The sequence below is a fragment of the Octopus sinensis genome, linkage group LG3, assembly GCF_006345805.1.
Source record: "Octopus sinensis linkage group LG3, ASM634580v1, whole genome shotgun sequence".
In the NCBI taxonomy this organism is placed as follows: Eukaryota; Metazoa; Mollusca; class Cephalopoda; order Octopoda; family Octopodidae; genus Octopus; species Octopus sinensis.
The window spans coordinates 12,687,211-12,701,631 of record NC_042999.1 but is presented as its reverse complement, the minus strand read 5'-3'; the positions used below and the strand labels follow the sequence as shown (position 1 = coordinate 12,701,631).

The 14,421-nt window shown below is 30.6% G+C and overlaps 1 protein-coding gene across 7 annotated transcripts in view; it reads right to left on the bottom strand.

Moving 5' to 3' along the window:
* The window catches only part of LOC115209298 (kielin/chordin-like protein), a 195,844-nt gene that overhangs the window by 93,863 nt on the left and 87,560 nt on the right, over window positions 1-14,421 (bottom strand). For all 7 annotated transcript variants that reach the window (XR_004998145.1, XR_004998144.1, XM_029777635.2 and 4 more), the window contains one exon: window positions 2,344-2,438. Coding sequence is in view for 5 of the 7 variants with exons in the window: in XM_029777635.2 (XP_029633495.1) it covers window positions 2,344-2,438 (95 nt within the window). In the remaining 2 variants the exon portion in view is untranslated. The remainder of the gene's footprint in view (window positions 1-2,343; window positions 2,439-14,421) is intronic.

Sequence of the window (14,421 nt, the reverse complement as noted above, 5' to 3'; positions counted from 1 at the left end):
TGCATGACACCTTGGGCAAAATATCTTCTGCTATAGAGCTAGGTGAACCAAAACCTTGTGAGAAGAAACTGAAAGAAGCCTATCATGTATACATGTGTGCGTGTGTGTGTGTGTTTTCTTGACGTCACATGATGTTTATGAATAAGCATGACCGTCATATAAGTGATGTTGCTTACTTCCAGTCTTCCAGGAAAATCATGTCTTGCCATGGGGAAATATTACTTTGATTGCAAACAGATCAGGGTTGGGGCAAACAAGTACATCTGACAGTAAAAAATCTGCCTCAACAAATTTAGTCTGACCCATGCAAGCATAGAAAAGTAGACATTAAAACAATCATGATGATTTCTAGATGGCAAAACATATTTATTAATACAAATTTAATTCAAACGTGTGTGCACATGTGAACGTGTGTTTAATTAGTGAAATGTGTCTGTTCAAGTTGTATACATGACTGTATACAAGAATACAAACCCACTCTCAACCGTAAGTCTGAATGGGGTAACACCCAGATTCCACTGGGGAGTACCCCTCTATAACCACCCCTTTGTCTCATTTGCATGTAGAAATCCATACATACATGTTGAGATGTATAATATTGATATATATATATAAAGCACCCACTACACTCGCGGAGTGGTTGGCGTTAGGAAGGGCATCCAGCCGTAGAAACACTGCCAGATCAGACTGGGCCTGATGCAGCCTTCTGGCTTCACAGACCCCAGTTGAACCGTCCAACCCATGCTAGCATGGAAAACGGACGCTAAATGATGATGATGATGATTATATATATATGTATGTATGTATGTATGTATGTATGTATGTATATATATAACTTCAAGAAAGTTAGGGGTTGTGAGTCCAACCCACTAAGGGATAATATCTATCCAATATACTGCTGGTAGAATACCCAATTATTAATACACAAGTATTTTTTATTGCAATGCAATAACATTACCTAGTGTATTAAATGGGTGAAAGTAAAGAAATATTTTACCATTAATTTATATTGCAAATAAGAAAATGGAGGAGAACAATAGTTGGTTCATCAACTTTAGAAAGTTGATGAACCAACTATTGTTCTTCCATTTTCTTATTTGCAATATATATATATAATGTGTGTGTGTGTGTGTGTGTAATTACATTTAATTGTATGAGTGTACATAGATTAATACGTATGTACGTATATGTATATATGTATGTATGCACATATAGAAATAAGAATAAAATTTTTAAAAAGTAAAGAAAAAGAAAGCAAAAACAAGAAAAAAAAAGCGAATTTGGGATCTTTTCACTCTGACCGACAGATTTTTAAAATAATTTCTTTGTAACTAAAAAATTTTAAACTTCGTATACTGGTAGAATGTGTTTATAAAACATCTTTTTCTCTTGGCTTTCTTGAGAAAATTCTGTAGTTTGTAACATATTTGTTGTTTAATTTCTTGCATTTCGGCAATTTCAACCAATCAATGACGTCTATTGAGGTGAAAACAATTTCTGCTGTAACATTTAATGGGTGCGTCATATGAAAATGTCCCTGTTTTTTATGAGACAAAAGATACCCTGTGGCCATAAACTGAGGGGTCACTTGTAATGCAATAGATCGATACTAGGGTCATAATTATGGGTGAACACTAAAGAGGGAACGGTTTTGTTATCCAGCTCTGTTTATATATATATATATATATATATATACATATATATACACATATACACACACCATATCATGTGTGAGAGCTGAACATCTGACCTCAAATCTTTTGATAATTCACAACAATAATGACCCCTCCAAAATACTCCCCTTCTTTATTCTTAAGGGATTTAACTCTACTTTCTCCTCTTCTCAAATACCATTAGTCTTATCGTTATTCTTATCTTTATTTCATTTACTTGTTTCCCCCACTTCTTCTCCACCTTCTATACACATGCCTTTGTATTTTTTATATATTTTTCCTCTTTTTGTGTATATACTCCTAACAAAAAAATTTTTTGGCTATTTAAGCAACCAGTAGAACATATATTTTTCAGTTTGAAAACAGCTACTTGAAAGCTTGAAATTCATGTCTGAGTAACTCACTGTAAACATTATGAAGATTAAAAGAAAAATTATCCAGAGCAAAATTTCTACTCGTTTTTTTTCCAATATATAAAGATATATAAGCATGGAACATGGACATTAAATGATGAGGATATACGTAGTAATGCCTTATTGAAAACACATGAGTATAACCAAGATGAAGCTATGTGAAAATGAGAGATTGAAATGTTATAAAGAATGGAATTTTGTTTAAAAAAATATAATATATTGAATTAAAAATAATATAAAAAATAAATGAATCTTACCAGGACAAATTGTATCAAAGCACAAATCTGATGAACATTTGACAGGAGCATGACCCAGGGGACATTTTGAAAAGAAGTTTGTTTCCAAACAAAACCTGTAAAATGCAGAATAAATATCACAGATATTGATCCTTAAGGATCTATATTGACAAATAGCAGAAACAATTTGAAGCATAAATATCACAGATATTGATCCTTAAGGATCTATATTGATAAATAGCTGAAACAATTTGAAGCATAAATATCACAGATATTGATCCTTAAGGATCAATATTGATAGATAGCTGAAACAATTTGAAGCATAAATATCACAGATATTGATCCTTAAGGATCTATACTGATAAATAGCTGAAACAATTTGAAGCATAAATATCACAGATATTGACCCTTAAGGATGGTGTTTTTTATATGCCACCGACACAGGTGCCAGACGAGGCTGGCAGACAGCCAGACTCGGTGATAAATAGCTGAAACAATTTGAAGCATAAATATCACAGATATTGATCCTTAAGGACCTATATTGATACATAGCTGAAACAATTTGAAGTATGAATGTCACAGATATTGACCCTTAAGGATCAATATTGATAAATAGCTGAAACAATTTGAAGCATAAATATCACAGATATTGATCCTTAAGGATCAATATTGATAAATAGCTGAAACAATTTGAAGCATAAATATCACAGATATTGATGCTTAAGGATCAATATTGATAAATAGCTGAAACAATTTGAAGCATAAATATCACAGATATTGATCCTTAAGAATCAATATTGATAAATAGCTGAAACAATTTGAAGCATAAATATCAAAGATATTGATGCTTAAGGATAAATATTGATAAATAGCTGAAACAATTTGAAGCATAAATATCACAGATATTGATCCTTAAGGATCAATATTGATAAATAGCTGAAACAATTTGAAGCATAAATATCACAGATATTGATCCTTAAGGATCAATATTGATAAATAGCTGAAACAATTTGAAGCATAAATATCACAGATATTGATGCTTAAGGATCAATATTGATAAATAGCTGAAACAATTTGAAGCATAAATATCACAGATATTGATCCTTAAGGATCTATACTGATAAATAGCTGAAACAATTTGAAGCATAAATATCACAGATATTGACCCTTAAGGATGGTGTTTTTTATATGCCACCGACACAGGTGCCAGACGAGGCTGGCAGACAGCCACGCTCGGTGATAAATAGCTGAAACAATTTGAAGCATAAATATCACAGATATTGATCCTTAAGGACCTATATTGATAAATAGCTGAAACAATTTGAAGTATGAATGTCACAGATATTGATCCTTAAGGATCAATATTGATAAATAGCTGAAACAATTTGAAGCATAAATATCACAGATATTGATCCTTAAGGATCAATATTGATAAATAGCTGAAACAATTTGAAGCATAAATATCACAGATATTGATGCTTAAGGATCAATATTGATAAATAGCTGAAACAATTTGAAGCATAAATATCACAGATATTGATCCTTAAGGATCAATATTGATAAATAGCTGAAACAATTTGAAGCATAAATATCACAGATATTGACCCTTAAGGATCAATATTGATAAATAGCTGAAACAATTTGAAGCATAAATATCACAGATATTGATGCTTAAGGATCAATATTGATAAATAGCTGAAACAATTTGAAGCATAAATATCACAGATATTGATCCTGAAGGATCAATATTGATAAATAGCTGAAACAATTTAAAGCATAAATATCACAGATATTGATGGTTAAGGATCAATATTGATAAATAGCTGAAACAATTTGAAGCATAAATATCAAAGATATTGATGCTTAAGGATCAATATTGATAAATAGCTGAAACAATTTGAAGCATAAATATCACAGATATTGATGCTTAAGGATCAATATTGATAAATAGCTGAAACAATTAGAAGCATAAATATCACAGATATTGATGCTTAAGGATCAATATTGATAAATAGCTGAAACAATTTGAAGCATAAATATCACACATATTGATCCGTAAGGATCAATATTGATAAATAGCTGAAACAATTTGAAGCATAAATATCACAGATATTGATCCTTAAGGATCAATATTGATAAATAGCTGAAACAATTTGAAGCATAAATATCACAGATATTGATGCTTAAGGATCAATATTGATAAATATCTGAAACAATTTGAAGCATAAATATCACAGATATTGATCCTTAAGGATCAATATTGATAAATAGCTGAAACAATTTGAAGCATAAATATCACAGATATTGATGCTTAAGGATCAATATTGATAAATAGCTGAAACAATTTGAAGCATAAATATCACAGATATTGATGCTTAAGGATCAATATTGATAAATAGCTGAAACAATTTGAAGCATAAATATCACAGATATTGATCCTTAAGGATCAATATTGATAAATAGCTGAAACAATTTGAAGCATAAATATCACAGATATTGATGCTTAAGGATCAATATTGATAAATAGCTGAAACAATTTGAAGCATAAATATCACAGATATTGATCCTTAAGAATCAATATTGATAAATAGCTGAAACAATTTGAAGCATAAATATCAAAGATATTGATGCTTAAGGATCAATATTGATAAATAGCTGAAACAATTTGAAGCATAAATATCACAGATATTGATCCTTAAGGATCAATATTGATAAATAGCTGAAACAATTTGAAGCATAAATATCACAGATATTGATGCTTAAGGATCAATATTGATAAATAGCTGAAACAATTTGAAGCATAAATATCACAGATATTGACCCTTAAGGATCAATATTGATAAATAGCTGAAACAATTTGAAGCATAAATATCACAGATATTGATGCTTAAAGATCAATATTGATAAATAGCTGAAACAATTTGAAGCATAAATATCACAGATATTGACCCTTAAGGATCAATATTAATAAATAGCTGAAACAATTTGAAGCATAAATATCACAGATATTGATCCTTAAGGATCAATATTGATAAATAGCTGAAACAATTTGAAGCATAAATATCACAGATATTGATCCTTAAGGATCAATATTGATAAATAGCTGAAACAATTTGAAGCATAAATATCACAGATATTGATGCTTAAGGATCAATATTGATAAATAGCTGAAACAATTTGAAGCATAAATATCACAGATATTGATCCTTAAGGATCAATATTGATAAATAGCTGAAATAATTTGAAGCATAAATATCACAGATATTGATCCTAAAGGATCAATATTGATAATAGCTGAAACAATTTGAAGCATAAATATCAGATATTGATGCTTAAGGATCAATATTGATAAATAGCTGAAACAATTTGAAGCATAAATATCACAGATATTGACCCTTAAGGATCAACATTGATAAATAGCTGAAACAATTTGAAGCATAAATATCACAGATATTGACCCTTAAGGATCAATATTGATAAATAGCTGAAACAATTTGAAGCATAAATATCACAGATATTGACCCTTAAGGATCAATATTGATAAATAGCAGAAACAATTTGAAGCATAAATATCACAGATATTGATGCTTAAGGATCAATTGATAAATAGCTGAAACAATTTGAAGCATAAATATCACAGATATTGACCCTTAAGGATCAATATTGATAAATAGCTGAAACAATTTGAAGCATAAATATCACAGATATTGATGCTTAAAGATCAATATTGATAAATAGCTGAAACAATTTGAAGCATAAATATCACAGATATTGACCCTTAAGGATCAATATTGATAAATAGCTGAAACAATTTGAAGCATAAATATCACAGATATTGATCCTTAAGGATCAATATTGATAAATAGCTGAAACAATTTGAAGCATAAATATCACAGATATTGATCCTTAAGGATCAATATTGATAAATAGCTGAAACAATTTGAAGCATAAATATCACAGATATTGATGCTTAAGGATCAATATTGATAAATAGCTGAAACAATTTGAAGCATAAATATCACAGATATTGATCCTTAAGGATCAATATTGATAAATAGCTGAAATAATTTGAAGCATAAATATCACAGATATTGATCCTAAAGGATCAATATTGATAAATAGCTGAAACAATTTGAAGCATAAATATCAGATATTGATGCTTAAGGATCAATATTGATAAATAGCTGAAACAATTTGAAGCATAAATATCACAGATATTGACCCTTAAGGATCAACATTGATAAATAGCTGAAACAATTTGAAGCATAAATATCACAGATATTGACCCTTAAGGATCAATATTGATAAATAGCTGAAACAATTTGAAGCATAAATATCACAGATATTGACCCTTAAGGATCAATATTGATAAATAGCAGAAACAATTTGAAGCATAAATATCACAGATATTGATGCTTAAGGATCAATATTGATAAATAGCTGAAACAATTTGAAGCATAAATATCACAGATATTGATGCTTAAGGATCAATACTGATAAATAGCTGAAACAATTTGAAGCATAAATATCACAGATATTGATGCTTAAGCATCAATATTGATAAATAGCTGAAACAATTTGAAGCATAAATATCACAGATATTGATCCTTAAGGATCAATATTGATAAATAGCTGAAACAATTTGAAGCATAAATATCACAGATATTGATCCTTAAGGATCAATATTGATAAATAGCTGAAACAATTTGAAGCATAAATATCACAGATATTGACCCTTAAGGATCAATATTGATAAATAGCTGAAACAATTTGAAGCATAAATATCACAGATATTGACCATTAAGGATCAATATTGATAAATAGCTGAAACAATTTGAAGCATAAATATCACAGATATTGATCCTTAAGGATCAATATTGATAAATAGCTGAAACAATTTGAAGCATAAATATCACAGATATTGATCCTTAAGGATCAATATTGATAAATAGCTGAAACAATTTGAAGCATAAATATCAGATATTGATGCTTAAGGATCAATATTGATAAATAGCTGAAACAATTTGAAGCATAAATATCACAGATATTGACCCTTAAGGATCAACATTGATAAATAGCTGAAACAATTTGAAACATAAATATCACAGATATTGACCCTTAAGGATCAATATTGATAAATAGCTGAAACAATTTGAAGCATAAATATCACAGATATTGATCCTTAAGGATCAATATTGATAAATAGCTGAAACAATTTGAAGCATAAATATCACAGATATTGATGCTTCAGGATCAATATTGATAAATAGCTGAAACAATTTGAAGCATAAATATCACAGATATTGACCCTTAAGGATCAACATTGATAAATAGCTGAAACAATTTGAAACATAAATATCACAGATATTGACCCTTAAGGATCAATATTGATAAATAGCTGAAACAATTTGAAGCATAAATATCACAGATATTGATCCTTAAGGATCAATATTGATAAATAGCTGAAACAATTTGAAGCATAAATATCACAGATATTGATGCTTCAGGATCAATATTGATAAATAGCTGAAACAATTTGAAGCATAAATATCACAGATATTGATCCTTAAGGATCAATATTGATAAATAGCTGAAACAATTTGAAGCATAACTATCACAGATATTGATGCTTAAGGATCAATATTGATAAATAGCTGAAACAATTTGAAGCATAAATATCACAGATATTGATGCTTAAGGATCAATATTGATAAATAGCTGAAACAACTTGAAGCATAAATATCACAGATATTGATCCTTAAGGATCAATATTGATAAATAGCTGAAACAAGTTAAAGCATAAATATCACAGATATTGATGCTTAAGATCAATATTGATAAATAGCTGAAACAATTTGAAGCATAAATATCACAGATATTGATCCTTAAGGATCAATATTGATAAATAGCTGAAACAATTTGAAGCATAAATATCACAGATATTGATCCTTAAGGATCAATATTGATAAATAGCTGAAACAATTTGAAGCATAAATATCACAGATATTGATGCTTAAGGATCAATATTGATAAATAGCTGAAACAACTTGAAGCATAAATATCACAGATATTGATCCTTAAGGATCAATATTGATAAATAGCTGAAACAAGTTAAAGCATAAATATCACAGATATTGATGCTTAAGGATCAATATTGATAAATAGCTGAAACAATTTGAAGCATAAATATCAGATATTGATGCTTAAGGATCAATATTGATAAATAGCTGAAACAATTTGAAGCATAAATATCACAGATATTGACCCTTAAGGATCAATATTGATAAATAGCTGAAAAAATTTGAAGCATACATATCACAGATATTGATCCTTAAGGACCTATATTGACAAATAGCTGAAACAATTTGAAGCATAAATATCACAGATATTGATCCTTAAGGATCAATATTGATAAATAGCTGAAACAATTTGAAGCATAAATATCACAGATATTGATCCTTAAGGATCAATATTGATAAATAGCTGAAACAATTTGAAGCATAAATATCAGATATTGATGCTTAAGGATCAATATTGATAAATAGCTGAAACAATTTGAAGCATAAATATCACAGATATTGACCCTAAGGATCAACATTGATAATAGCTGAAACAATTTGAAGCAAAAATATCACAGATATTGACCCTTAAGGATCAATATTGATAAATAGCTGAAACAATTTGAAGCATAAATATCACAGATATTGATCCTTAAGGATCAATATTGATAAATAGCTGAAACAACTGGAAGCATAAATATCACAGATATTGATCCTAAGGATCAATATTGATAAATAGCTAGCTGAAACAATTTGAAGCATAAATATCACAGATATTGATGCTTAAGGATCAATATTGATAAATAGCTGAAACAATTTGAAGCATAAATATCACAGATATTGATGCTTAAGGATCAATATTGATAAATAGCTGAAACAACTTGAAGCATAAATATCACAGATATTGATCCTTAAGGATCAATATTGATAAATAGCTGAAACAAGTTAAAGCATAAATATCACAGATATTGATGCTTAAGGATCAATATTGATAAATAGCTGAAACAATTTGAAGCATAAATATCACAGATATTGATGCTTAAGGATCAATATTGATAAATAGCTGAAACAATTTGAAGCATAAATATCACAGATATTGACCCTTAAGGACCTATATTGATAAATAGCTGAAAAAATTTGAAGCATACATATCACAGATATTGATCCTTAAGGACCTATATTGACAAATAGCTGAAACAATTTGAAGCATAAATATCACAGATATTGACCCTTAAGGATCAATATTGACAAATAGCTGAAACAATTTGAAGCATAAATATCACAGATATTGACCCTTAAGGACCTATATTGATAAATAGCTGAAAAAATTTGAAGCATAAATATCACAGATATTGATCCTTAAGGACCTATATTGACAAATAGCTGAAACAATTTGAAGCATAAATATCACAGATATTGACCCTTAAGGATCAATATTGACAAATAGCTGAAACAATTTGAAGCATAAATATCACAGATATTGACCCTTAAGGACCTATATTGATAAATAGCTGAAACAATTTGAAGCATAAATATCACAGATATTGATCCCTAAGGACCTATATTGACAAATAGCTGAAACAATTTGAAGCATAAATATCACAGATATTGACCCTTAAGGACCTATATTGATAAATAGCTGAAAAAATTTGAAGCATAAATATCACAGATATTGATCCTTAAGGACCTATATTGACAAATAGCTGAAACAATTTGAAGCATAAATATCACAGATATTGATCCTTAAGGATCAATATTGACAAGTAGCTGAAACAATTTGAAGCATAAACAGTGTTGAATTTTTAGCAAAACGAATTGAAATGAGTGTGAGTAATTTAAGGCTAAAACTCACTAATTTCCAGCCAAATATTCTTTTCTACTCTAAGCACAAGGCTTGAAATTTTTGGGGAAGGAGCCAGTTGATTAGATTGACCTCAATATGCAGCTGGTACTTAATTTATCGAACCCACGAAAGGATGGAAGGCAAAGTCGACCTGGGCAGAACGTAAAGACAGACGAAATACTGCTAAGCATTTTGCCTGGCATGCTAAAGATTCTGCCAGCTTGCTGCCTTATTTCCAGCCAAATATTTGATGCCAAAACTAGTATTCACCAAACATATATTTTACTTTAAATATTCCAACTAAATCAATATGACTGAATTTTGATTTTTGTTCATTGACTTATTTTGCATGATTCTTCATGTGAAACCGTGTATTGAAACAGATATTGTTATATTTTGGAATGGTCATTCATTTTTCTTGCCTAGTATACAGTTGCATTAGACATTCATTCATTCTTCCTTCTTTTATAATTGTTCTTATTTTACTTGATGTCCATTGTCTAGAAATCTTTTGTCCCACACCTGTGAGCTCTTCAGTGATTCTTCCATCCCACGTCCCCTCCTGCTCTGTTTAGTCTATTCTGTCTTTCTATGGTGTGTATCCTTATCTACACATGCGTTTGCATGTGTGTATGCGTGTCTGTGCATGCGTATATGGATGTGCTCACTATATTGTTTGTATCCGTGCCCTTTATATAGTTTTTTCTTCGTTTATTTACTTATCTCTCTTTATAATTTATTCTTATTCCATCTTAATTTTACGCATGTGTGTCTTGTGTGTGTGTGTATGAGTTTTATGTATGTATGTCTTGTGTGTGTGTATGAGTTTTATGTATGTATGTCTTGTGTGTGTGTGTATGAGTTTTATGTATGTATGTCTTGTGTGTGTGTGTATGAGTTTTATGTATGTATGTCTTGTGTGTGTGTGTATGAGTTTTATGTATGTGTGTCTTGTGTGTGTGTATGAGTTTTATGTATGTGTGTCTTGTGTGTGTGTATGAGTTTTATGTATGTATGTCTTGTGTGTGTGTGTATGAGTTTTATGTATGTGTGTCTTGTGTGTGTGTATGAGTTTTATGTATGTATGTCTTGTGTGTGTGTGTATGAGTTTTATGTATGTGTGTCTGTGTGTGTGTGTATGAGTTTTATGTATGTATGTCTTGTGTGTGTGTATGAGTTTTATGTATGTATGTCTTGTGTGTGTGTATGAGTTTTATGTATGTATGTCTTGTGTGTGTGTGTATGAGTTTTATGTATGTGTGTTGTGTGTGTGTATGAGTTTTATGTATGTATGTCTTGTGTGTGTGTGTATGAGTTTTATGTATGTGTGTCTTGTGTGTGTGTATGAGTTTTATGTATGTATGTCTTGTGTGTGTGTATGAGTTTTATGTATGTGTGTCTTGTGTGTGTGTATGAGTTTTATGTATGTATGTCTTGTGTGTGTGTGTATGAGTTTTATGTATGTATGTCTTGTGTGTGTATGAGTTTATGTATGTATGTCTTGTGTGTGTGTGTATGAGTTTTATGTATGTATGTCTTGTGTGTGTGTATGAGTTTTATGTATGTGTGTCTTGTGTGTGTGTATGAGTTTTATGTATGTGTGTCTTGTGTGTGTGTATGAGTTTTATGTATGTGTGTCTTGTGTGTGTGTATGAGTTTTATGTATGTGTGTCTTGTGTGTGTGTATGGGTTTTATGTATGTGTGTCTTGGTGTGTGTGTATGAGTTTTATGTATGTATGTCTTGTGTGTGTGTGTATGAGTTTTATGTATGTATGTCTTGTGTGATTGTATGAGTTTTATGTATGTATGTCTTGTGTGTGTATGAGTTTTATATATGTATGTCTTGTGTGTGTGTATGAGTTTTATGTATGTGTGTCTTGTGTGTGTGTGTATGAGTTTTATGTATGTATGTCTGTGTGTGTGTGTATGAGTTTTATGTATGTGTGTCTTGTGTGTGTGTGTATGAGTTTTATGTATGTGTGTCTTGTGTGTGTGTGTATGAGTTTTATGTATGTGTGTCTTGTGTGTGTGTATGAGTTTTATGTATGTGTGTCTTGTGTGTGTGTGTGTATGAGTTTTATGTATGTATGTCTTGTGTGTGTGTGTATGAGTTTTATGTATGTGTGTCTTGTGTGTGTGTATGAGTTTTATGTATGTGTGTCTTGTGTGTGTGTGTATGAGTTTTATGTATGTATGTCTTGTGTGTGTGTATGAGTTTTATGTATGTGTGTCTTGTGTGTGTGTGTATGAGTTTTATGTATGTATGTCTTGTGTGTGTGTGTATGAGTTTTATGTATGTGTGTCTTGTGTGTGTGTATGAGTTTTATGTATGTATGTCTTGTGTGTGTGTATGAGTTTTATGTATGTATGTCTTGTGTGTGTGTATGAGTTTTATGTATGTATGTCTTGTGTGTGTGTATGAGTTTTATGTATGTATGTCTTGTGTGTGTGTGTATGAGTTTTATGTATGTATGTCTTGTGTGTGTGTATGAGTTTTATGTATGTATGTCTTGTGTGTGTGTATGAGTTTTATGTATGTATGTCTTGTGTGTGTGTGTATGAGTTTTATGTATGTATGTCTTGTGTGTGTGTATGAGTTTTATGTATGTATGTCTTGTGTGTGTGTGTATGAGTTTTATGTATGTATGTCTTGTGTGTGTGTATGAGTTTTATGTATGTATGTCTTGTGTGTGTGTATGAGTTTATGTATGTATGTCTTGTGTGTTGTATGAGTTTTATGTATCTATGTCTTGTGTGTGTGTATGAGCTTTATGTATGTATGTCTTGTGTGTGTGTGTATGAGTTTATGTATGTATGTCTTGTGTGTGTGTATGAGTTTTATGTATGTATGTCTTGTGTGTGTGTGTATGAGTTTTATGTATGTATGTCTGTGTTGTGTGTGTATGAGTTATGTATGTGTGTCTTGTGTGGGTGTGTATGAGTTTTATGTATGTAGTCTTGTGTGTGTGTGTATGAGTTTTGTATGTATGTCTTGTGTGTGTGTATGAGTTTTATGTATGTGTGTCTTGTGTGTGTGTGTATGAGTTTTATGTATGTGTGTCTTGTGTGTGTGTGTTGTATGAGTTTTGTATGTGTGTCTTGTTGTGTGGTGTGTTGAGTTTTATGTATGTATGTCTTGTGTGTGTGTGTATGAGTTTTATGTATGTATGTCTTGTGGGTGGGTATGAGTTTTATGTATGTATGTCTTGTGTGTGGTGGATGAGTTTTATGTATGTATGTCTTGTGTGTGTGTTATATGAGTTTTATGTATGTATGTCTTCTCGTGTGTATGAGTTTTATGTATGTCTTGTCTTGTGTGTGTGTGTATGAGTTTTATGTATGTATGTCTTGTGTGTGTGTATGAGTTTTGTATGTTGTCTTGTGTGTGTGTATGAGTTTTATGTATGTATGTCTCTTTGGTGTGTGTGTATGAGTTTTATGTATGTATGTCTTGTGTGTGTGTGTTATGAGTTTTATGTATGTATGTCTTGTGTGTGTGTATGAGTTTAGTATGTAGGTCTTCTCTGTGTTGTATGAGTTTTATGTATGTGGTCTTGTGTGTTGTGTATGAGTTTTATGTATGTAGGTCTTGTGTGTGTGTATGAGTTTTATGTATGTATGTCTTGTGTGTTTGTATGTATGAGTTTGATGTATGTATGTATGTCTCTGCCGGGTGTGTATGAGTTTTATGTATGTATGTCTTGTGTGTGTGTGTATGAGTTTTATGTATGTATGTCTTGTGTGTGTGTATGAGTTTTATGTATGTATGTCTTCTCTGTGTGTATGAGTTTTATGTATGTGTGTCTTGTGTGTGTGTATGAGTTTTATGTATGTATGTCTTGTGTGTGTGTATGAGTTTTATGTATGTATGTCTTGTGGTGTGTATGAGTTTTATGTATGTATGTCTTCTCTGTGTGTGTATGAGTTTTTATGTAGTATGTCTTGTGTGTGTGTGTATGAGTTTATGTATGTATGTCTTGTGTGTGTGTGTATGAGTTTTTATGTAGTTAGTCTGTGTGGGGTGTATGTTTAGTTTTATGATGTATGTCTGTCTCTGTGGGATGAGTTTTATGTATGGTGTCTTGTGTGTGTGTATGAGTTTTATGTATGTATGTCTTGTGTGTGTGTATGAGTTTTATGTATGTTGTCTTGTGTGTGTGTATGAGTTTTATGTATGTATGTTTCTCTGTGTGTGT